Source organism: Bombina bombina, chromosome 8 (genome assembly GCF_027579735.1).
Source record: "Bombina bombina isolate aBomBom1 chromosome 8, aBomBom1.pri, whole genome shotgun sequence".
In the NCBI taxonomy this organism is placed as follows: domain Eukaryota; kingdom Metazoa; phylum Chordata; class Amphibia; order Anura; family Bombinatoridae; genus Bombina; species Bombina bombina.
Genome location: NC_069506.1, coordinates 253,358,163 through 253,385,288, shown reverse-complemented (window position 1 = coordinate 253,385,288; position 27,126 = coordinate 253,358,163). Strand labels below are relative to the sequence as shown.

The 27,126-nt window shown below is 38.8% G+C and overlaps 1 protein-coding gene across 1 annotated transcript in view; it reads right to left on the bottom strand.

Annotated features, from left to right (window-relative positions):
* Positions 1 to 22,912: 22,912 nt before the first annotated feature.
* Positions 22,913 to 27,126, bottom strand: part of LOC128639095 (uncharacterized) — a 246,551-nt gene continuing 242,337 nt past the window's right edge. The window contains exon 17 of the mRNA XM_053691247.1: positions 22,913 to 24,544. Coding sequence (XP_053547222.1) covers positions 24,372 to 24,544 — 173 coding nt within the window. The 3' untranslated portion in view covers positions 22,913 to 24,371. The remainder of the gene's footprint in view (positions 24,545 to 27,126) is intronic.

Genomic DNA, 27,126 nt, shown 5'->3' with positions numbered 1-27,126 from the left:
CAATAGAACAGTATAAGGTAAAGCAACTTCCAAAGTCATCATGGAGGTCACATATAGTAGGCAGGTGACTTTCCTGGTTTAGCTGGTATAAGTTGGCGTCAACCATTATTGACCATATAAGCCTGCAGGATATGCTCTTTGAAACTCAGCTGTAGCCCTAGGGTCACAGGTCATAGTAACATAAGATTGGCAACTGTGAAATGTTTGGATAATTTTTATTTGCCTCCAAGTTTCTATTCTTGTGGGAGCAACACAGACAAACCCTTCTGATAATATCAAGGCATGTATAATTATTACACTTTATACAGGATGGCTTTTAGCTTGATTGTATCATTCCCTGAACAAGGACATCTTCAAGGGGAAAGATAAGAGACTTTTCAAAATTGAAAGATGATAAAGTATACAAATTCTATATTGTCTTACTACATGCATGACAAATCTAAACAAATTCCATTAATAACAATAGGAAATCAGCCAGGTTGTGGGCCCTAATGATAAATGCATGATGATAATAGTGATATTTTAAAAATGAATCCTTCTTGCAATCAAACTTTTCTGTGACATTGTATAGAGAGCTGAACGTGCTGGAAGGCAGTCTGTGTACTGTAAGAGGTGTTTCACTATACTGTGTGAAGGGAGGTTTCTGGCAGAATTTTAAGAGCAGCCTCACCTGAAGTGAAGGTGTAATGTAAATGACCGTTTACACAACTGAAATGCAATACAATATTCATGTCTTAACTGAAACTCAACCTGTTATGTTATAATACAAAAGTGAAACTAGTACATACATAATAAGCCTATAGGAGCTGGGGGACTGTGGGTATATGGTGCATGTGTATACAGTGTGTCATGTGTTTGTATTATACTGTTAAATACTAGAAGTAGAAAAGAAGAGGCGGATCCATCCAATACTTCCAAAACACTGTGAATTTATTGTAGCAATTTTCTTTCACAAACAATTGTTGCAAAAAAACTTCAGAGACACACACTTAAAACCATAGGAGCTGATGTGAGGTCCGGTTTCAGTCTTACATGTTTCGGCGGATCCTGACCACCTTAATCATAGACCATACCTGAACCTCTACACCTGTAGCCTTTTTACCTGTGTACAGGTATACGCCCTCAAACATTTACTCCAATCAAATGTATACAATAGGATTTAGCCTCAATCGGCTTGACAGCTTGAAAAAAAATTCTATTAACTTACATAGGTTAATCTTAATCCTATAAGTGTCTTTATGTAGCATTTTATAGAAAGACACAGCTAGTGTTGAATTGCAAATTCAACTTAAAAGAAGGTACTCATTTTTAGTCATTTACAACGCCAACTTCTAACACATCTATTAAAGACACATATAGAAAAATCATATACAGAAAAAGTTTTTTCAGCAGTTGAGGCTGGGTTTGAACTCACAACCTTTGGGTTAAGAGGCATTAGACTTAAGCACTATGCCACAGCAACCCCATAGCTATTATGGTACATTTAATATAGCTATATAGCCTTTATTTAGCATTAGTTTCCTTATAATAGCTAGATATCTAGAAAGTTACTTTTATGCAGTCTCATTTGTTTATATATGTATACTATTATTGACTCAAATTTAGCTTTAAACTTCCCATATATAGAACTAACGAAAGTTGGGGTTGATAGGCCAAATATTGCTAGATTATACTCCTCTTAAATTTAACTATTTATTGCTCCAGCAATTAATGATGTCATGTTCTGAGTTAAATCCCTCTGGGACTAATGTCTTAAATACAAAAATCCAATATGCCTCTTGTTTCTTTAGAGTATTCAGCCTGTCACCACCTCTGTGTGACTTTTGAATGTGTTCAATGGCTGACCAACTAAAGGTACTTAAATCCTGATCATGTTCCTCTATAAAGTGGGATGCAAGAGCAGAGCATGATATATCATTTTCTATATATGAGATGTGCTCTCGAATACAAGTTCTTACATCCCTTGTTGTCATTCCTATGTACTGTTTTTTATGCTCTGTGCATTCAACTAAATAGATAACATGATCAGTAGAACATTTTATACAGCCCTTGATATCATATTCTGATCCAGTAGTATATGACTTACAAGTCTTGGTTACTTTGATATACCCACATGCTCTGCATCTTTTACTTCCACATTTGTACACTCCATTTGTATGCAGCCAGGAACTTCCTGCACCCCTTTCCTTATTTTTAAGTTCACTGGGAGATAGTAGATTAGCCAACGACTTACTTTTTTTATATACAAATCTGCAGCCTTCATCAATTATTGGTTTTAGGGTACTATCTCCATAGATTATAGGCAGATATTTATTTATAATGTCACAGACATCCTTGTACTGATCTGAGAACTGGGTAATAAAGAGAGGTCTGCTATCTTTCTTATCTGTTTTCTCTTTTATTTTCAAGAGATCTTTCCTGTCCATTTTACTCACTTTTTCTCCAATGCTCATTACTTGTTGTCGATTATAACCTCTAGCTACCATTCTTTCTGTTAGTTCTGAACTTGCTCTAACAAAATCTCTATCTTGGGAGCAATTCCTTCTGGTTCGCATCATTTGACCCTTTATTATCCCCTTGATGACATATTTTGGGTGATTACTTTTGGCGTGCAATAAAGCAATGCCCGCAATCGGTTTTCTATATAGGTCTGTAATGACTCTCCCATTTTGTCTATCAGCAATCAAAACAAGGTCTAAGTAGCTAATTCTTTCTTTACTCCAGTCAGAGGTAAATCTCATACCAAATCTATTATTGTTAAGATAGTTTAAAAACATATCCTTGCCTATTTCGTCACCATCCCATACAATCAACAGGTCATCTATAAATCTCTTATAGAGAAATATAGAGCCTTTAAATTGGTTAGCATCAATGGTAATGAGACTTCTCTCTAACCATCCCATAAAGAGGTTTGCATATGAGGGCGCAAACCGCGCCCCCATAGCAGTCCCCTGTTTTTGCAAATAGAATTCCCCCTCAAACATAAAATAGTTATGTCTAAGGAGGCTATGTCTAAGGATGTAGCTCTTAAAGTAAGGATCATAGGTTGTTTCAAGATCTAAAAAATATTCAATGGCTTTTAAGCCTAATTCATGTTGAATCATAGAATACAGTGATACTACATCTATTGAAAGCCAGCTGAAGGCATCTCTCCACTCAAAATCATCAAAAATATTCAACACATTTGTTGTGTCCTTAAGATGGCTGTCAAGATTGTGTACCATAGGTTGTAATATATCATCTATCCAGTTGGATAAGGGTTCTAATATAGATTCCAACCCTGATATAATGGGTCTACCCTTAATATCTTTAACACCTTTATGGGTTTTAGGGAGATGATAGAAAATTGGTATACGTGGATTTTCTACATACAATGAGTCAAACGTTTTTCTGTCTAGATACCCATTCTCCAAACCGTCATCTAATAAGGATAGTAATTTTTCTTGAATTCTCAAAGTTGGATCAGAACTTAATCTTGTATATACCTCATTTTCTCTTAATTGTCTGTAAGACTCATTTACTTAAGTACTTGTGGCTAAGGGACTAAAGACATTGCACAGGGCAAACCTGGTTTTGCCATTTTTTCAGAAAACTGTTAAATACTATATTATGTATTTAAAGTCTATTCATAATTTAAATACAAAACTGTTTCCACTGTACTGAACACCTTTTACTTCTAATATGATGACCCCACTGTACCAAGCATGTTCTATATTAATAGCATTTTTGTTTTTAAGCAGATGAAAACAGGTAAAAGCATAGTTATGCAATATTCATATTTAATAAAGAATGTAACTGTTATTACTGTAAATATTTCACATTCCAATGTTCTGCACATAGTGGAATGTTCTATGTATTTCTAAATAGATATTTTTATATATTTGTATATATCTATACCTATATATAATCATGTAATATATATAGTCAGTATATATTCAATCAGAAGTAAAAGTCACTCACTGGACTTTTCAATAAAACGTAGTGCTTATATTCTTGAAAATTCCGGCATCGTTAGTGCCACACCGTCTACCACTAGTGACGTAATCACCAGCCAACACCTGCGTGACACGCCACCAGCCATGAGTGTGTGTTATCAGTTGTCATGGTAACCAGTGTACAAAACACTGTGACAACTAAATTGATATGACATAGTTAAAATAGCAGTCCAGCGAAATCACAGCTGATGCCATCAAAGCATCACTAATTCTATGAAGCATAAATGGGTAATGTATAACATGTATACTCACATATGGGTTATAACCAACTTACAATGCCATTTTATGGATGTTATAGTACCCTCTATACGAGCGGCACAATCCATACCAGCTGATACAATCTGTACCATATATATAAACATTCTGATGAATAATAAGGTTCCATTGATCAATTTAGGAACACATCAATGTAAAGAGTATAGAGTAATTTCCATATAACAAGATTATTATGGCTGTGATATTGCACAACTGCATTAATAAAAAAATATATACAGACATTTACAATTATGAACTTAGGTGAATCACAAAAAGTAATACAGTTAAATACTATATGTATCACACAGACATCATGTAAGCTGCTACATTCCTACATAAATAGCAGACAAAATGTGTCCCTTCATTTCCTCATGAAGTATTGATAGAAACCCGTGGGTACCCACTAGAGCGAATGTTCATGTGGATCTTCATAGGGTTTTCTCTCAGGATGTATATCAGACCAACAGAGGGGGGGATATTTATCAAAGCATCAACTATGATGCATTCGCAGGCGTCAATACACTCACCAAACATTGCGGCCGCGGATCTGAATACGATCTCCTTATTTATCAAAAAAGCTGTCAAAAACACTTGCGTCAAGTACGGTGCAAGGAGCATAGGACTGGTGTTAACTAACAGTCATCGATGTCGCCACTATAAGGGTTTTTCTCAACTTTATTTATATAATTTCATTACTGTCCACGAACAAGCACATTTCTCTTTAGCACATTATTGTATATAGAGTATATGTATTCTTTTTCTGAGCAGGACTAATTGCGAATATAGCATATAGCGAGATATTTTGTGCAAAGTGGAGAGTGAATTATTAGAATTCTTTTTAAGATTGGACATACATATTTTAGTATGTATATACACACAAACACACACACATATATATATATATATATATATATATATATATATATATATATATATATATATATATATAAAAATATACATAAATAAAAATATATATAAATAAAAAGAGAGAAGAGCTCAACCTGGGAACGAACAATAGCATAATAGCTTGTTCTATGGCTAGTTACCACCCAAGAAGCAGCCTCATTTTGCTCAACATGTGCCTTTCACAGAGAAGAAATATATATAAATATAAGAAATTTTTCTTCAACTGCAACACTGAAGGAGTGGTATATTTACTAAACTGTGACTGTCCTTCTTTTTATGTAGGGAAAACCAAGAGGATATTGAAAGACAGAATCCTTGAGCACAGGGATGACATAAAGAACAAGGTGAAAAACAGTAGTGTGGCCAGGCATTTTGAGTCCTTCCACAACAGCAGCCCTGATTGCATGAGAGTTCTGGGCATAGATAAAGGGATCACCAATGGTAGGGGGGGGATAATGATAAAGTCCTACTACAGAAAGAATGTAGGTGGATTTTCAACCTCTCTACCATTGGTCCCAAAGGTATGAACGAAAGACTGGATATGGCGTGCTTTTTGTAAATGTTGTGACATAAAACGTTATACTGTTGTTAAGTAAAAACTTAATTACATAGCCGTACCAAAATCTTTGAGATTCTATAACCTGTATATTCGTCCTCATAGTTACTACTTGTTGAAAGTGGATGAGGATTTTGAATATATATTTAAAACTGTATATGTTTGAATACTTTCACCTCCCATATGGGCGGAGTTAGTTTGGTTTAAAGGTAGAACCAACACATGTTAGATCATACAGCCCTGAGGAAGCCCCGTCTGTCCTGTGATGTGGGGTGAAACGCGCGTCGGCATTGGCTGACCGGTCCCACGTGATCTGATATGCTGTGTTGTCGAATGGAACAGAGCGGTATGCCGTGGTGAGCCGCCAACTTGGAGTAAAGCAAACCTTGGAGTCTGGATACTTTTGTGAGCAAAATAATCGGTGCATTGAGGTTCAAACAGACCGACTTGGATAAAGAAAAGTTAAGCGACTCTGGAAAAGACAAGAGGAGAAGGGCGCCAGCAGGTGTAGTTGACAGAGGGACCCGGATGTCCATGCCCGGCGTTCTCCTACATCTCTGATAAGTGCCCTTGTTTTACACTTTTATGTTGTAAGATCATGAAGTTATGAGTTCAAGTGGTTGCAGTTGACAGAGGGATTTGTTTATTGATTTGAAAGTCCTCCTGCATATCCGCTTGATTGTTCAGCTGCTACATTTCTTCTTAAGCTCCTGCTTGCTGCATTGCATGTCTCACTGTGTGCCGCTTGACTTTTGCTCATAATCATTAGCCTTGGCTCGCTTAGTGACTCTATCGCTTTACTCTCTACAGTTTAATTTCCATAGCTCTAACTGAACTAACAACTTGGTCAGTATATGCACGTTATTGGAACTGTTTAATCAGCAACATTGGGACTATGTATATCATCGTGACAGTGGCTACCTATTGTAGCTATCATTGTAGCAATATTTTTGATACTAATCTCAGTGATTGTTGAATTGCATTACACTGTGTACATAAATCCTATATTGCATATATGAGAATACTCGGCTAACACAGTTTACTAAAACTTTTGTATGTGTTATATACTGCTGGTTTTTCATATATTCCATATATCATTAGTGTGGATTATTTGCATATGCTATATGTACGAATTGTGTTAGTTCCTTCATCACTAGCGTTATTCAGTCACTTGGACCGGTCCAATATTTAGTGCAGTACATGTATGCACTTTTTTTAACTATTTAGATACAGGTTGCTTGTGTATTTCTATCTGTTGATTTATTTGCCTAATCGGCACCCGGCGAGGTGCGTGAATTAAAAACAATCTTTTTAAACTGCACATTGTGTTGCTCTAGTCATTTTCTATAAAAAAAAGAGTGCTGAATTCCCAGTCTTTCAAGAGGTTATATCATAAACCTTTTTTCTTTCTTTTCAATTGATATAATATAACATAAAATGGGTCTGCACCAGTTGTCATGATTCCACTTATATAGATTTTTAAAATAAGTGGGCATTTTGTGTTCTGCTATTAGAGCACTTTTAGCAACACTATAATAGCAAGTTTCCATTCACACCATTCTCTTTTTTTATATATATATATATATATATATATATATATATATATATATATATATATATATATATATATATATATATATATATATATATATGTGTGTGTGTGTGTTATGTCAGAAATCTTTTGCAAACATATTTGCATGTCCCTAAGTGCTTTTTTTTGTTCTAAACAATGTTGTCTGTCATAGCTCTGTGTTTATTTATACCACTATATGTATATAGTGTAAATTTATTCTTTTTCTGAGCAGGAATAATTGTGAATATAACATGTAATCAGAGTATCATATGTATTTATTTGCAATCATCAATGGATATTTTAAAGGTATAGGAAAGTAAAAATGTAAGTTGCACTAGTGGGAGCTAGCTGCTAATTGGTGCCTGCACACATTTGTCTCTTGTTATTGGCTAAATAGATGTGTTCAGCTAGCTGCCAGTAGTGCAATGCTGTTCCTTCAGCAAAGGATAACAAGAGAATGAAACACATTTGATAATATAAGTAAATTGTAAAGTTGATTAAAATTGTATGTTCTGGGACTTCCGGTGGGCGGCGCAACGGACTGGCAGCAAACGAAAGGAGCTCCGCATATCCAGCTCCCTAAAACAATCAAAAGTTTGCTGCCAGACCAAAACCCACACAAGATAGCCTTGCTGGGACACTCTGATACCCCACCTCATCTGGCGACGCCGTGTGAAGGGCTACCACACCGCCCTTGCCCCCGGAACGATAGCAGTGCGCAACGGAGCGCTAAGTTCAGGCGCCATCTTGGCCTGCGGCCTTTTTTCTCCTTCACCTGCCGGACAGGACAGAGCACCGGAGGACATACCCGGCACTACAGAGGAGCGATAAGAGCGAGGTGGCCGCAAAAACGCACAAAGACTCACTTCTAGGGGTACCGCTCAATTAGCTAAACGAGCATCATAGGGGGAGAAATAGAGACTGTGCCTGAGGAGGGAGTGGGCCTGTGTAGCTTGGGGGCCACTGAATTACATGCTGCAACATCTCGCATCGTTGTCCCTAGTAGGAAGGCAGATATGGGAAACTTTTAGGTCCACAGCCCTACATATAAGAACTGCCACGTGGGATTCTGCTACCATATATTTTCCTGCTCACAGCACACAGCCCTCCCTGCAGTGACTTTCTGAACATTCTCACCCTATAAACCCCCGCACAGCCATTGGGAGATAGACTCTTTAATAGTGCTGACAACATATAGTGCAACGCCACGCTCCTTCTTTGATCTACTTACTAGTCCCCTATGAAACCTTGCTGTGGAAGCTGTGGAGCTACATAATAGGAGCTTACTGCCTGTGCTTGTGTTATGAATGACTGCACCAGCTCAACATTTTACTCTGCTTAATGCTTCAGTTGTTCTTGCTCTCTCACTATCTTTTTGGATTGGTATTTACCGTTTACAACACCTCTGGGTGAAATCTTTTTATTTACACAACTCAATTGTGAGACTCTGGTGAATAACCCCTGCTACTTTTCTCTGAGGCTGTTCCTGCCATCAGCATTTACTATCCTGCACTGCCACCTAGAGGCCATACACAGTTTAACAAGCAATTACCATTTGAACTCTACAACTATCAGCACACTGTTTGTATGAAGCTTGACCATTATTTCGCACCTATTACCAGCAAAGCTGCGGAAATAATGACTTCCAGAGGCAAGCATACAGAGAAGAAGCGGCCAGCCACAGATCTACACCCTGACCCTCCGCCCTCCCCTAGGGCCTCCCATGTCATCACAACAGATTCGACTGCACTACTTCAGGAGCTTAAATCCTTCTTCCTCCCCAAAATGGAGACTCTTCAGGCAGGGGTTGACACACTCACTAGCGAAGTGCGCCAATTTTCAACCAGGCTCACACACGCTGAGCAACGCATCTCTGATGTGGAGGATATGCAGGCGTCTACATCCACCTCAGTAAGACAACTTCAGCGACAGAATAGAGCGCTGCAGGAGAAAGTAGACGACCTTGAAAATAGGAGTCGCAGGAACAACTTGCGGGTAGTGGGGGTCCCGGAAACGATAAAAAACAAAGATCTGCTGGAATTCACTGCCTTAACCCTGCCCAAGCTTCTAAAGATGAATGCAGACCAACTACCCTTGGACGTGGAGCGTGCACACCGTCTGGGCCCGGACAAGGGACTTGAAACACTGAACTCTCGTCCACGTCAGGTAATTTTCAAATGCCTGAATTATCAGGAAAAGTTGGCTCTGTTGAGAGCATACCGGGCCCATACCGGACAATTACAATTTGAAGGAAAACAACTCCTGATTTTTCAAGACTTCTCTGCAGAAGTGTCCAAGATGCGAAGAGATTTCGCCCCACTTTGCTCTAGGCTACACAAAGAAGGGAAGCAAGCTACACTACTGTACCCGGCTAAGTTAAGGCTGCAGACACCTACTGGGCCTAAATACTTCAACAACCCAAAGGAACTGCAAACATTCCTAGACAAGGACATGCAAGATGACGTGCACTGATTTTGGGCGACCAAATTTCTTGCACCTTTTTCCCTTCTTCTTCTGTGTTCCTATGGGGGTCCAAGGAAGTGAGATATTTTTCGCCTTTGGAAACACTCTAGAAGCGGGCCAAGTGAGAGGTCCTCCTCCTAAAAAGATTCTGACTTATTGGCTACTGCTCCTACCATTGCAGCAGCATACCCCTGCCGCAGTTTTCCTAGGCTGCCGGGTCAAGGTGGCGATCCATGTTGAGACTGTACTCGTATCACCAATGGTTGAGATCTATTATGTTAGCTGTTATTTTATGTTCTTGAAGGTTAACAAAATTGTTATTGCTATTGCTTTTACCTCTTTTACCTCTAAATCCTGGGGTTTGGGGCCCTAAGCATAGCACATATCCAACCCCTTACATAGGTACAACTGGAACTGATGGTGGCCTGTTACATTTTGCTCTTGATAAAGGCTCCCCTCCTATCACACATATCCCGCCTAGTCCGGCCTCGGCCGACTGTACTTTACCGCAGAGACCCTCCTATCGCCTATTGTTAACTTTAATTTATTTGCCCCTTTTCCTTGCCTGGAAACCCTATGCATCTGTATACCCTAGCACCAGCATTCTAACCATGCACTTGCCACAATACCCTTGCCTGTTTTGGGCGTATTTCTTCTTAATTAAAAAAGAAATCCTTGATAAGCTTTCAGCCACCATCTTATCTCCCAGTGCACAGGAGCCTCCCGGGCTGCACTTGAAAGCCCCTATGCCCTGTACTTCATCTGGCCCAGGCCTAGCTATAGACCAGGATAACGGAAATACCCCTAAACTATGTGTTTTGAAATGTTGGGCTTGGATATTACTTCTCTGTGCCTGTATGTCCTTAACTACATTGTTACTGCAGCATGTCTACCATTCCCCCGGTGCTCCACTCAAAAGTATTAACCGAGAGGTGACCTTGATCTCTCCTTCCCACATGGGCGAAGTGACTGGTAGCACCGGTGGAATGGGATGGGGATCTGGTGAGGGTTTGGGAATGTGGTTTTGTGCCCTGTTGATGCTTTTCTCTCTCTGCCTCCATCAGAATTCTTGCCTCCACTCCGGGGGACACCAACTGCGGAGAATGTCCGAGCTTTGGTGGTCTTGTGAGCTGTTGCCTTGGTTTCTCTCGCCTCTCTGTTTATGTAAGTACTGCACCCTGGCACACACTACCAGACCTTCTGACACACTTCTCCACTGCCTGACAGCATTGGAGAGAGAGGCCGCCTCCCTACTTCCCCTCTCCCTTGATTATTCCACCATGCCCCAATTAATGTCTCCTCTACTACACACTGTATGGCAGTACGATGTAATATAGTCTCGTGGAACGTAGGGGGCATTACATCCCCCGCTAAACGCAGTAAAATACTGCACTTCTTAAACTCCATACACGCTGACATAGCCCTCATACAGGAAACCCGCTTAACTCAGGAGGAACATGACAAGCTTAAAACTAGATGGGTGGGGCAGGTTATTAATACCCCAACAGAGGGACGGAGGAGGGGAGTAGCTATCTTGATTAGAAAAGGTCTTTCTGCCACTTTCAAAGATACACAGTTAGATCCTAGGGGACGCTACATAATTACCACTCTCAGTATTGCATCAAAATCATATCTACTCTGCAATGTATATGGCCCGAATAATCTCTCGCCCCACTTTTGGCAACACTTACAACTTTGTTTAGCGAGGAGAGGTGAGCTCCCAATAATCGTAGGGGGCGACTTTAACATGACGCAACTCTTACCGCTTGACAGATTTGTGGAAGTCTCGACTGGGCCGCCCCTACGAACCGTATCACGTAGACAGAAAGCTGAGGTAAAACTTATTGATAGACTCAAAACTGACTTAGGACTAGTGGACTTGTGGAGATTGCGCAACCCAACAGACAAGGACTATACTTGCATTTCTAAAACACATCATACCATGTCTAGGATTGACTATTTCCTGACTGCTCCCGCCCTCACACCACATGTCCCTCTCACTAAGATCTTTCCTGTGACCATATCAGACCACGCACCTATCCTGCTCCTTCTGGACTTCACCCCACCAACTAACCTACAGAAAACTTGGCGATTCCCCTCTTTCCTTTACAATAACGCCGACTTTCGGCAACAACTACGCTCTTTCTGGATAGACTACAATGCAGATAATGCACAACACAGAGATAATTCAGACCTCTTCTGGCATGCCTCTAAGGCTGTTATGAGAGGAAGAATTACAGCTTATACCTCACATCACAACCGCAAGAGCAAGAAAATCACAGACGAGATGTTAACAAAGCTTGCAATTGCGTATAACAACTATCTCTCTCATCCCTCACCCCAAACTAGACAACAGTACTACGACCTCAAAAAGGAGAGAGATACACATATTCAAATGGTAGATAACGCGTATGCTATTCATAGACAGGGGAAGTTTTACAGATATGGGAACAAGGCTGGTAGAACCATGGCCTCCATGGTCAAGGTGGTTACACCTAAAACATATATCCCAGCGCTGGCTGCTGAGGGAAAATTATGCACCGACACCCTGACAATTATGCGTGAATTTGTCTCTTACTACACCAGCCTGTACTCTAAGCAAGAGATTTCAGAACCTGACAAATGCTCATTCTGGAATAATGTGGGTGTCCCTACTTTGACGCAGGACCAATTGTCCTCTCTTAATGCCCCCATTCAGCCGAGGGAGGTGATAGACACCATTAAACGCATCAAACTTGGCAAAGCGGCGGGACCTGATGGTCTCCCCGCAGAGTACTACAAACTTTTAGCCTCTGACATAGCCCCCACTCTAGCGACCCTTTTCTCTGCGTATCTTTCTGGGGCCTCTGTCCCTGACCCCAGATTTTCTGACGCAAACATCTGTGTAATACTCAAACCCGATAAAGATCCCACGGTGCCCTCCTCTTACAGGCCGATCTCCTTACTAAATGGAGACTATAAACTACTAACTAAAATCCTGGCTAATAGGTTGGCAGAGGTGCTACACTTTCTGGTGCACCCCGATCAAACGGGCTTCGTCAAGCATCGTTCCTCGGTATTCAACCTGAGAAAAACGCTTGCGGTCATTGACCACTATCACAGAGCCCAAGTATCCTCCATAGATAATCCACTGCCTGACGCTTGCCTTTTTGCTGTAGACGCTGAAAAGGCGTTTGACAGGGTGGAATGGGACCATCTCTATACAGCGCTGGCCAAATTTGGAATAACGGGGCATTTCCTAGAGGTCATACAAAGACTGTACGACTCTCCCTCGGCATCCATAATCATAAATAACGGTTTGTCTCCCTCCTTCGAGCTGGCATTTGATCTGGCAATTGAGCCACTAGCCTGTTACATACGCCAACACTGTCCTGGCCTTCGGATTCACTCACAACTCCTTCACCTATCTCTCTTTGCAGATGACTTGCTACTTTATGTGAGCGATCCTGCCATGAATCTGCCTGGGCTGTTGGAAATTCTATCGACCTTTGGTAGGTTCACTGGTTATAAAATAAATATTGACAAATCGGAAGTCACATGGCTCCAAAATAGTAAAAATAGCACACTTAGCAACACTAACGTACATGTCACAGCTGGGTCCTTTAAATATTTAGGCATCCAACTCCATGTTGACCCTATGCTCCTCTACAACCTCAATATTCCTAGAATCATAGCTAGTACCCAGGCTCTTATCAGAAGCTGGCGGGGGCTCCCCTTAACTTTACATGGTAGAATTCACCTTCTCAAAATGATCATCCTTCCTAAAATTTTATATCCCTTGCAGATGCTCCCTCTCCTACTCCACAATAAAGACATTCAAAATATTACTACTATATTTGCCTCATTTGTTTGGAGCCAGAGGAAGCATAGGATTAGTAAAACTAAACTATCTATGTCAGTGAATGCGGGAGGCCTTAAGTTTTCAAATATCCAATGGTATAATTGGGCGACGCTAGCTAAACTGACCATGGGGTGGCTTACCAAATCTACCTACTTTAGCCCCGCCGTGGAACTGGACTTAATTGCACCTCTCAATGCAGCTTATCTACCACATGCTAAACTATCCTCCCTCCCCTCCCACATCTCTCAAAGCATACTCTTTCGGGACCCCCTTAGAGCGTGGCACAGAATGTGCAGATTCTGGAAAATTGACCATGAGACCACCAAATATTTACCTCTCCAAGGGAACCCCAAATTCATCCCGGGATACACTACACGGGCCTTCCACATATGGGAGACCCTTGGGCTGACATCTATCGCGCAACTTCTTAACCCCACTACATTGCAAATCCTACCTTTCCAGGCTCTGAGAGAGACACACAACCTTCCACCGGGCACCATGTTTGCCTATTTCCAATGTAGACACTATGTTAGGGCCCTCATTACTACTAACCAGCTCACGAACACTAGTTCCTGTATAGATAGATTATACCGCGCTATGCTACGAGGCTCACACTCAATTACCAACATATACAACGAGATAGTGGCCCATTTGGAGCAACAGGCTCTACAGACAATACACGACAAATGGCAGGGAACAAGGACAATATCTATCACCAAGCCTGACCTAATTGATAGCTTCTCCAGGGTCCATATGGCCACTCTCTCGGCGTACTCGAGGGAAGCCCACACTAAACTCCTCCACCAGGCATATATTCTCCCGAAGCTTCGAGCTAAGATGGTACCGCAGGCAGTTGACAGCTGTAGTAAGTGATCTTTCCCGTCCCCGGACATTATACACCTCCTTTGGGACTGCCCCAAACTTGTTGGACTGTGGGGTAAACTTGGCTATTGGCTACAAAGGGTCTTGGGCGACAGAGCAACCTTGACGTCCACCAACATTATATTTTTACATGATTTCGAGGTAATATCGAAATACCGAAAATTCCTCTACTCTGTAGTGCTCCTTACTAGAAGACTAATCTTGCAATTCTGGGCGTCTAATAAGCCCCCCCCCCTTTAGAAAGCTCCTTCATGCCATACACAACCAAGTGCTTATAGAACAATCAGATGTACAGGGGGATTTAGAGAAAAGAATTAAAGTCTTCATACATAAATGGGAACCCTATCTCTTACATGTATCCCCACAGGTGCGAAATAGGATAATCTACCCCTTCCGTAACTCTTTGTTCATGTTGGAAGAAAACCTTCATGGCAGATGGTGTCTCCCTCCCCCAACTTCCACATCTTGAGAGCTATGCCATATCTCACTTCTAAGCCTAGACCTCATCCGGCCCTGATACACTTGCCTTTTCTTCCCCTGTGTGCCGGGGTGCGAGTACCCCCCCCCCCCCACTTCTATCCCCTGGAGTGGAGGGTTTGATCAAGGGCTTTCTCACCCTTGTTATGTGTTAAGTTAATGTTTGTTTTATGTTTTATGTTTGTTATAATAGAAAAATGCTGGACTCTGTAGCAATGTGGAACCAATCTTGCTGTTAGCAGCATTTGCTTCTCAATTTGTGCTTAAGTAATAGTGACTCTGTATATATTGTTCTCATGTTGTGGTGGAGCCAGTAACTATATAAATAAAGTTATTTAAAATTGTATGTTCTATCCAAATCATGAACAAATATTTTGGGCTTTCCTGTCCCTTTAAGAGCTGGGCCAGGTTTCTCTCTGCATCTGTCTAACCCCTCCTGATTGCAATCTATTTTTAAAAAAACACCCCTTCACAGGTGTTATAAAATGGGCTGGCATATAAGATAACATTTCTTACTGAAAGAGAAATTCAAGACAAGGAAGAAATATACTAAAAATAGTATGACAGTAAAGAGGGGATTTTAATTTCTGCTGTATCTGAATCATGACAGTTTAAAGTTAGGTGGGCTATCCCTTTGAGCTATGAGCTTAAGATTATATTGAGTCAAATATCAATTAAAATTTTAAAATCCTTGTCTAAAATATTACACTGTGTCCTAATGTTAGCATCAATGTGTATCTTTAATACTAATTTCCCATATACATACTTTCAAAGTATAATGCACAATGTAACAAATGGCACTTAGATGTTCTGATGAGTCATCAATGACACAAGTATCGAGCAATTTGATTTGTTAGTGATAGTTTATAATGTGTATTTGAATCAGATCCAATCAAAAGTGGTGGACAAATTCACTAGTGTGTGGGTTATTTAGGAGTTTGCATCATAATTGGTGCAAAAAGTGTTGCATCAAATATGGCGCGAAGTTGAGAGTGGGACTTGTATTACATGGCTTAAACATGGTGCACATAGATTTTTCAAAAAAATAAAAAGGAAGTTAGCTATATTATGTTGTGTATTTATTTCATTTTTATCTCTATATCTATTAGTGCGACAAGTTTGGGGAAAAACTTTGCACCAAATCTGTAGAAATAATATTGTCCCCTTGTAAAATAGTTGCGTGATGTGCAACAGCATGTTGAGAGGTCCGTCATTCCAACATCCACATAACAACAGGTGGCACATAATTCATCACGGGCTGACGTGTACAAGCACACGTTATTTACATGCTCATCTGTCCATGCTCTTTGGTTTATATCGGGAAAACGATCACTTCCTTCAGGGACAGGATGGCCAACAATCGCTGTGCCATTAAGGAGGCACTGGATAAAGGGGATTCGGAACAGCCAGTGGCACGACACTTTGCCAAGTGTAATCATAGTGTTTCCAGTCTACGATCAATGATAATTAATCATGTACCCCCTCTGGCTAGAGGGGGGTAGCAGAGCAAAGAAGCTCCTCCAACTTGAGACTAAATGAATACATATAATGGATATGTTAGTACCAAGGGGGCCCAATACCTTCTTGTATTTTGGACCTTTCTATTATAGCTAAGATACTGTGTTGGATATGGTCTGATATACATCCTAAGAGAAAACCCTATGAAGATTCACATGAACATTCGCTGTAGTAGGTTTGTACCAATACTTCCTGAGGAAATGAAGGGACACATTTTGTCTGCTATTAATGTAGGAATTTAGCATCTTACATGATGTCTGTGTGATACATATAGTATTTAACTTTATTACTTTTTGTGATTCACCACACTCATAAAATGGCATTGTAAGTTGGTTATAACCCATATATGTGAGTATACATTACCCATTTATGCTAAATAGAATTAATGATGCTTGGATGGCATCAGCTTTGAATACGCCTGACTGCTATTTTAACTATGTCATATAGATTTAGTTGTCACAGTGTTTTGTATACTGGTTACCGTGACAAATGGTAACACACACCGATGGCTGGTGGCGTGTCATGTCGGAGTTGACTGGTTATGACGTCACTAGTGGTGGACGGTGTGGGACTAACAAAGCAAGGTATATAAGGCAGTTAGTGGTGTATTAGGATAATTGTTTTTAGGTACACTTTGTTGAACCAATGCCTGACATTTGACAAAGGTGAAAGGGGTGCCACGAAATGTTATGGCTGTTTTACACTTATAAAAAAAATGCTACGTTTTATTGAAAAGTCCAGTGAGTGCCTTTTACTTCATATTGGATACTTATGTTGCTATTGAAATGCACCCTGGCTGCTGATACATTTGTGAGATTGTGCTCATCCTGCTTGGAAGTTCTTATATACAGTATATATGTATATATTGTACCAAAATAACATCAGATATATGTAGAAATATGTATTAATAAATTATTAGAATGTATTCTGCTATATGAAGAACATTGAAATGTGAAATAGTCATATTTTCATGTCGTGTTAGCGCACTTGAGAATATGCGATCAGGTTTGCGCGAGAGTGGGGTGTTAGATTTTTCCCCCTACTTTTTTTCTCCATTGACTTCCATGGGGGAATACGTAAATGCTATTGTAAGTTAAGCTTTTTGCACTCGTCAGGTTAGAGCATGAGCGAAAAAAGTTTACTTTCAACTCATAATACGAGCGCAAACAGACGAGCGCAAAAGCTTATCTTTAATGCAAAAAATACATTGTGTATATATATATATATATATATATATATATATATATATATATATATATATATATATATATTTTCCTTGGCTAACCCTCAATTTAAATAAAAACCCTTTGAGTCCAATCCACTCTTTTTCTTGACACTCCTTCATATAAAGTGTAAAATTGTTAAGCCCCCCTTTACATTTGTTTCAGTAACCAATTTCTCTGAAACTCTTTATAGTAATTTTATTAATTATAATAATGAAAATATCAATAATAAACATAAAGTATATATCAACGATAATTATAATGAATTATTTTGGTTTAATTGGTATAAGTGTCTTAGAGGAAAAATTCCTAAGCTGGCATGGATTCTCTAAACCTCTACAGATCAGATGTAGTTTTTTCCCCTCGTAGGGGCTTCCATGGCTGAATTATTGTAAAGAAAAGGGCAGTCCCAGTGAGTGGTGAGATTTCTCCTATATAAAGTAATGGAGCTCACTGGAAAGGGACACTTTGCGCCATAGAGCGAAGTTAGCAGGGGGCGCAAAAATTATATCATGCAGCTAATATAAATCACATCTTACAATCACTTTTATTTTCGTATGCATGTATTTTTCTATTCGGGTATTAAGTATTTTGAGTGTTTTGAGAAAAGCTTGCCACCTTCTAACAAGCAAGAAAAAACTATTGGCTAGATTACGAGTTTTGCGGTAGCTGAAAAAGCAGCATTAACAGGTGCTAACGCTGCTTTTTTTCTTACCGCTGGTATTACAAGTCTTGCAGGTTTAGGGTCACCGCACACTTTTTTGGCCTTACCGCAAAACAACTTACGTAAACTTTGTAAAGTCTTTTTTCTACGAGACTTTTCATACCGCGTTATTTTGAGTCTGTCCTGGGAGGCCAAAAAGTGAGCGGTACACCCTCTACCGCCACGATTCGAACCGCATTTGAAAGTCAGCAGTTAAGAGTTTTTTATCGCGATACCATAAAACTCATAAATAAACTGCTACAAAGTACACTAAACACCCATAAATGACCTATTAAACCCTAAACCGAGGCCCTCCCGCATCGCATACACCATAATACATTTATTAACCCCTAATCTGCCGCTCCGGACATCACCGCCACCTACATTATATTTATTAACCCCTAATCTGCCGCTCCGGACCCCGCCGTCACCTACATTATATGTATTAACCCCTAATCTGATGAATCCCAATGTCGTCGCAACCTACCTACATTTATTAACCCTTAATCTGCCGCCCCCGACATCGTTGCCACTATAATAAACATATTAACCCCAAACCACCACACTCCCGCCTCATAAATATTAGTTAAATATTATCAACCCCCTAATCTGCCATCCCTAACATCGCCGCCACCTACCTACATTTATTAACCCCTAATCTGCACCCCAAACGTTGACGCCACTATATTAAATTTATTAACCCATAAACCTAAGTCTAACCCTAACCCTAACACCCCCTAACAAATATAATTTAAATAAATCTAAATAAATATTCCTTTCATTAACTAAATAATTCCTATTTAAAACTAAATACTTACCTATAAAATAAACCCTAAGCTAGCTACAATATAACTAATATTTTATAGGCAAGTTTGTATTTATTTTAACTAGGTAGAATAGTTAAATACAATTAAATAAATTAAATTAGCTAAAGTACAAAAAAAAAAACCCCACTAAATTACAGAAAATAAAAAACAAATTACAGATATTTAAACTAATTACACCTAATCTAATAGCCCTATCAAAATAAAAAAATGCCCCCCCCAATAAAAAAAACCCTAGCCTAAACTAAACTATCAATAGCCCTTAAAAGGGCCTTTTGCGGGGCATTGCTCCAAAGTAATCCGCTCTTTTAACTCGAAAAAAAAATACAAACAACCCCCCAACAGTAAAACCCACCACCCACACAACCAACCCCCCAAATAAAAACCTAACTAAGAAAACCTAAGCTCCCCATTGCCCTGAAAAGGGCATTTGGATTATAATTGTCCTTAAAAGGGCAGTTAGCTCTTTTGCAGGCCCAAACCCTAACCTAAAAAAAACCCCACCCAATACACCCTTAAAAAACCTAACACTAACCCCCTGAAGATCAACTTACCGGGAGAGGTCTTCATCCAAGTCGGGCCGAGGTCCTCAACGAAGCCGGGAGAAGTCTTCATCCAAGCCGGGGCGAAGTGGTCCTCCAGATGGGCAGAAGTCTTCATCCAGACGGCATCATCTATCTTCATTCATCCAGCGCGGAGCGGGTCCATCTTCAAGGCATCTGTCGTGGGGCATCCTCTTCTGCCGACGACTAACACAGAATGAAGGTACCTTTAAGTGATGTCATCCAAGATGGCGTCCCTTAGATTCTGATTGGCTGATAGAATTCTATCAGCCAATTGGAATTAATTTAGAAAAAATCCTATTGGCTGAAGCAATCAGCCAATAGGATTGAAGTTCAATCCTATTGGCTGATCCAATCAGCCAATAGGATTGAGCTTGCATTCTATTGGCTGATTGGAACAGCCAATAGAATGTGAGCTCAATCCTATTGGTTGATTAAATCAGCCAATAGGATTGAACTTCAATCCTATTGGCTGATTGCATCAGCCAATAGGAATTTTTCTACCTTAATTCCGATTGGCTGATTCTATCAGCCAATCGGAATCTAAGGGACGCCATCTTGGATGACTTCACTTAAAGGTACCTTAATTCTGTGTTAGTCGTCTGCAGAAGAGGATGATCCACGTCGGATGTCTTGAAGATGGACCCGCTCCGCGCCGGATGGATGAAGATAGAAGATGACATCTGGATGAAGACTTCTGCCCGTCTGGAGGACCTCTTCTGCCCGGCTTGGATGAAGACTTCTGCCCGTCTGGAGGACCACTTCACTTTGCTTGGATGAAGACTTCTCCCGGCTTTGTTGAGGACCTTGGCCTGGCTTGGATGAAGACGTCTCCCGTTAAGTCGATCTTCAGGGGGTTAGTGTTAGGTTTTTTAAGGGTGTATTGGTTTGTTTTTTTTTTAGGTTAGGGTTTGGGCCTGCAAAAGAGCTAACTGCCCTTTTAAGGGCAATGCCCATCCAAATGTCCTTTTCAGGGCAATGGGGAGCTTAGGTTTTTTTAGTTAGGTTTTTATTTGGGGGGTTGGTTGTGTGGGTGGTGGGTTTTACTGTTGGGGGGGTTGTTTGTATTTTTTTTTACAGGTAAAAGAGCTGATTACTTTGGGGCAATGCCCTGCAAAAGGCCCTTTTAAGGGCTATTGATAGTTTAGTTTAGTTTAGGCTAGGGTTTTTTTTTATTTGGGGGGGGATTTATTTATTTTGATAGGGCTATTAGATTAGGTGTAATTAGTTTAAATATCTGTAATTTGTTTTTTATTTTCTGTAATTTAGTGGGGTTTTTTTGTACTTTAGCTAATTTAATTAAATTTATTTAATTGTATTTAATTTAGTTAATTTATTTAATTATAGTGTAGTGTTTTTGTAACATAGGTTCAGTTTTATTGTACACTTACGTTTGTATTTATTTTAGCTAGGTAGTTATTAAATAGTTAATAACTATTTAATAACTATTCTACCTAGTTAAAATAAATACAAACTTGCCTGCAAAATAAAAATAAACCCTAAGCTAGATACAATGTATTAGTTATATTGTAGCTAGCTTAGGGTTTATTTTATAGGTAAGTATTTAGTTTTAAATAGGAATTCTTTAGTTAATAATAGGAATATTTATTTAGATTTATTTAAATTATATTTAAGTTAGGGGGTGTTAGTGTTAGACTTGGGTTTAGGGGTTAATAACTTTAATATAGTGGCGGCGACGTTGGGGGCGGCATATTAGGGGTTAATAAATGTAGGTAGGTGGCAGCGATGTTAGGGATGGCAGATTAGGGGTTAATAATATTAAACTAGTGTTTGCAATGCGGGAGTGCGGCGGTTTAGGGGTTAATATGTTTATTATAGTGGAGACGACGTTGGGGGCGGCAGATTAGGGGTCAATAAATGTAGGTAGGTGGGGGAGACATTGGGGGCGGCAGATTAAGGGTTAATAAATATAATGTAGGTGTTGGGGGCAGCAGATTAGGGGTTCATAAGTATAATGTAGGTGGCGGCGGTGTCCGGAGCGGCAGATTAGGGGTTAATAAGTATAATGCAGGTGGCTGTGGTGGCAGCATATTAGGGGTTAATAAGTGTAAGATTAGGGGTGTTTAGACTCGGGGTTCATGTTAGGGTGTTAGGTGTAGACATAAATTTTATTTCCCAATAGGAATCAATGGGGCTGCGTTAGTGAGTTTTATACTGCTTTTTTGCAGGTGTTAGACTTTTTTTCAGCTGGCTCTCCCCATTGATGCCTATGGGGAAATTGTGCACGAGCATGTTACACCAGCTCACCGCTGACTTAAACAGCGCTGGTATTGGAGTGAGATTTGGAGCAAAATTTTGCTCTACGCTCACTTCTTGTCTTTTAACGCCGGTTTTCTGAAAACTCGTAATACCAGCGTTGCATGTAAGTGAGCGATGAGAAAAAACTGCTCATTAGCACTGCACCACTGTTTCAGCAAAGCTCGTAATCTATGCGTATGAAAACTGTAGGGTTAATATTTTTTGCACATCCAATGTACTTAAACCCTTAACGACCAAGGACGTGTCAGGCATGTCCTACAAAAAGTGTCAGTTAAAGGCTAAGGACGTGCCTGATACGTCCTCTGGGATTTCAAGCGCTGGAATCGATTGTGATCACTTCCAGATGCTTTCAGGTTATTGCAGTGATGCCTCGATATTGAGGCATCTTGCAATACCCTTATTTTAGCCACCAATGCAAAGAGAGCCACTCTGTGGCTCTCTCTGCATCAGCCATCGATGGTGCAGATCGTTGGTGGGTGAACTCCATAGCAGGGAGGCAGGTGGTGCTAGTACTTAAGATGGCGGTGACAATTGTGATGTGGGGGAGGGAAGAGGGCTGTTTGAGGGGGATCAGGAAGGGATCATGGGGTGGGATCTGTCAGGTGGGAGGCTGATCTCTACACTAAAGCTAAAATTAACCCTATAAGCTACCTAATTAACCTAATTAACTGCTGTGCATAAAACAAGTGTGGTGCGCAGCAGCATTTAGCGACCTTCTAATTACCAAAAAGCAACACCAAAGCCATATATGTCTGCTATTTCTGAACAAAAGGGATCCCAGAGAAGCATTTACAATCATGTGTGACATAATTGAACAAGCTGTTTGTAAATAATTTCAGTTAGAAACCTAAAGTTTGTGAAAAAGTTAGTAAACAAGTGAACATTTTTTTTTTATTTGATCGCATTTGGCTGTGAAATGGTAGCATGAACTATACCAAAATGGGCTTAGATCAATACTTTGGATTGTCTACTACACTAAATTAACCCTGCAAGCTAACTAATTAACACCTTCACTGCTGGGCATAATACAAGTGTGGTGCGCAGCAGCATTTAGCAGCCTTCTAATTGCCAAAAATGTATGCCAAAGCCATATATTTGGCGGTGAAATGGTGGCATAAAATATTCCAAAATGGGCCTAGATCAATACTTTGGGTTGTCTACTAAAAAAAATTATACATGTGAAGGGTTATTCAGGGATTCCTGACAGATATTAGTGTTCCAATGTAACTATTGCTAATTTAAAAAAAAATGGTTTGGAAATAGCAAAGTGCTACTTGTACTTATTGCCCTATTACTTGCAAAAAAGCAAAGAACATGTAAACATTGGGTATTTCTAAACTCAGAACAAAATTTAGAAACTATTCAGCATGGTTGTTTTTTGGTGGTTGTAGATGTGTAACAGATTGTGGGGGTCAAAGTTAGAAAAAGTGTTTTTTTTTTTTTTCATTTTCATCATATTTTATAATTTTTATAGTAAATTAAAAGATATGATGAAAATAATGGTATCTTTAAAAATAGACATTTAAAGGCGATAAACACGGTATATAATATGTGTGGCTACAGTAAATGAGTAAGAGGAAAATTACAGCTAAACACAAACACCACAGAAATGTAAAAATAGCCCTGGTCCCAAACGGTAAGAAAATTGAAAAGTGCTGTGGTCACTAAGGGGTTAAATTATGATTTACATTGTGCCTGTTTAATATGATTTATTTATGTGTAATCTACATACTAATTTTACATTTTGGATAAAATACTATCTTTGGGGAAGTATTTTCTTTTGATTTTTTATGCATTTTAACAATACAAATGTTTTTCCTGTATATTATTATGTGAATGGTTCAGTTATTAGTTTTCCCATAGATCGCAATGTAAAGGCACTTTTCAGTGCCGTTTTTTTTCTAAGACCTCACTCCTGCCATCTTTAACCCACAAAAACTGCCTGGTTCAGTTATTTTACTAAAAAATAAAAATGTTACAATTTTTATGTTTTTATACACCACTGTATTTTGGGGGTATTTGGGGCACATTTATAAAATTAACCAGAGATTTGATCTCTGTTTAATATTATAAGCGCTAATTGTTACCGCAAGCTCGCAGTAGCAATAACCAGTCACTTGCAATGGCTGATTATTTATCGCACGTTACACTTGTAATCTAGCCCATAGTGAAAAAAAATTAGCAAAATAAAACATGTAATTAGGGCATAACATCTATTATGTGTATTTCTAACCCAGAATTCCATGGATATCTACTCTCTACTTGTATACACTGTAAGATTATCAGAATTATAAGATGGCTAAATTTGTCAACTAAATACATTTTAAGAGACAAAATACAAGAGTATAAAGTGTTGGAAAGAAAAATACACTTTGGAGACCTGCACTTCCACTTGTACATGACACAGAAATGCCATTAAACAAATTCAGATTTCCATAGTCACAGATATTTTGTGTAGCACAGCCTCGAACTGTAAATGGGTTCCCTGCAGAAAAGAAATAAATAAAAAAATTAATATATTACAGTAGGTTATTTATTAAATCATTCTAAAAGTTTTTAAAATATGGACATTGAAAAGATTTGCACACTTTACCTTTTTTCATATAAAATATGGAAGTTTAAGTAGAACTAGAGTTGCAGGTGAAAAATGTCATATTTTCCTGCAATGGGAGTGGGAGGTGGTTATAAGAGAAATTGAGAGAGATAGGACAGAAGTAATACAAAGGGAATGGGAAAGAGAAAAAGGAAGTGGAGAATGGCACCACTGGGAGAGAGATGTCCACCTTATAAGTAATTAATTATTGGTAGTTACAATATTACTTATGGATTAGGTGCTATACACTAAAGAAACTATAGGGAAAGAAGGTCAAAGCCTGTGTAGCTGAAAAAGCACTCTTCATCTCAGTCTTACCCAGCTATAGGTCATCTATGACTAGAATAGGTACCGTAGCAGAGAAAAACTGACTGTATCCCATTAAAGGGAGAACAAGGGAAAGAGTTAAAATTACAAATTTTATTAGTAAATACTTAAAATGGGAAAAACACAATTAAAACCAATAGTGAAATTAATCCAACCTTTAGTATGATACAAGGTTCAACTGGGTAGAGATCAAGCTGTATTAGATGGACCCTGGATATAATGTAAATTATTATTGTGTATTTGATATGTGATAAGACTTAATAGATAGATTGTATTTGGGGGTCAATCTTGGATAAAATCTACCTCTCAATGTATGAGAGTTGATTATATCTGACTTATCAATGTATGAGGGTAAATAATAGAAGTCAAAACCTCATATATACAGTGCTCGAAATTTACCACATTATAATAGGATTAAATTTAAATATTTCTCCTCCATACTCTGTACAGAGTAGATAGTAATAGTAAATTGTAGCCAAGTGGTCACATAGGAAGATCAAATAGATCCCCCCTAGTATTCCTGAATATGTTATATAAATTATACTCAGTCACTTTATTTAGTATTGGTGGGTGGAGTCTTTACAGATGTAAAAATCTCACTATAGTAAGTGTGCCCTATAATATCTAAAGGTGACTTTTGAAATAATAGTTTATAACATATTATGTAGATTGGGTGGATGTGAAACAATTGGTATAGACAATTATTTATAATACTGTCTCCTTTGTAGAATGTTTTCACCTATTATAGGTTACACCATGGGTATGAAACAAATGATATAGTCAATTATTTGTAGCACTGTCTCTTTAAATAAAACATTTTCACAAGTTATAGGTTACACCGTTTTAAGTGAAACTTCTATATTTCAAGTATCAAGAGCTAATACGTGTGTGTCTTATTGATCAAATATAAAGAGGTATTTGGTAATAACTCATGCTGTGTATAACATCAACTATAATTCAGTTAAAAATACTGCCAGATGTTTGGCTTTATTAAATAGTGTTGAAGCACTTGTAGGTCAATAATATACAAATGTTTAGCGGTATCTCTGGCAGTATACATTATCCAAAAAGGTTCGAGCTGCAATGACGTTATTGTTGAGACACAGCTTGTACGTTGCACAAAGTTACATAAGAATATTAGGGTTATAGTATAACTCAGAAACGTTAGAGCTGCCGTGTCATTATTTTAAAGACACAGCTTATATACTGCACAAAGTTACGTGAGAGTATTAAAGTATGGTGTAACTCAGAAACGTTAGAGCTGCAGTGTCATTATTTTAAAGACACAGCTTATATACTGCACAAAGTTACATGAGGATATTAAAGTTATGGTATAACTCAAAAATACTAGAGCTACAGTGTCATTGTTGTTAAGACACAGCTAATATACTGCACAGTATTGCGTGAGAATATTAGAGTTATGGTATAACTCAGATTCAGACATTGAATATCTGTCTTAACTAGATTAAGTATAGTCTGTTATGATTTGCCCAAAATAAACATATAAGTCTCTCAGTGCGTGACAGCTATCAAATACACAGTGTAAGGTCTCAATATCAGAACTGCAGTATAACTGCTGTACTGAGCGCCAGGTTACTGCTCCGATATTGTTATAAAATTTAATTACAGTCTTCTACCCATGTGAATTAGAACCCATATAAGTAAATTAAATATCTTTAGGTTGTAGAAATCACTGAGATTAAAATTGAGGATCCCAAATCCTCCAACAACTTCCTAACATGTTTCGCACGTAAACCGTGCTTTATCAAAGGCGAATCCGCCGTCCATTTTCTCCTTTATATAGAGAAAGGTTTGTTTTGATTGGCCATTGTTTGGGAGGTGTCATGGATCAATTGATTGGATCAAAATCGCTCCATTGTTATCATAGTAAACAAAGTAACCCATGTTGGATTAAGTATAAAAAAATACATCGTTTATTATACTAAGGGTATTCCGAGTTTTAGTGAGAATGCATTCTCAATTGTTTTTGATAAATCATACAGTTCATATGTATACTAATAAACTCGATAGCAAGTATCAACTTCTTCTGTTTGGAGCTGATTCAGTCCATTGCTATGGGAACCATTTTTGTTTGAGCTGACTTGTTTCATAATTATTCTACTATTATAGTTGTTTAAACTGAACGA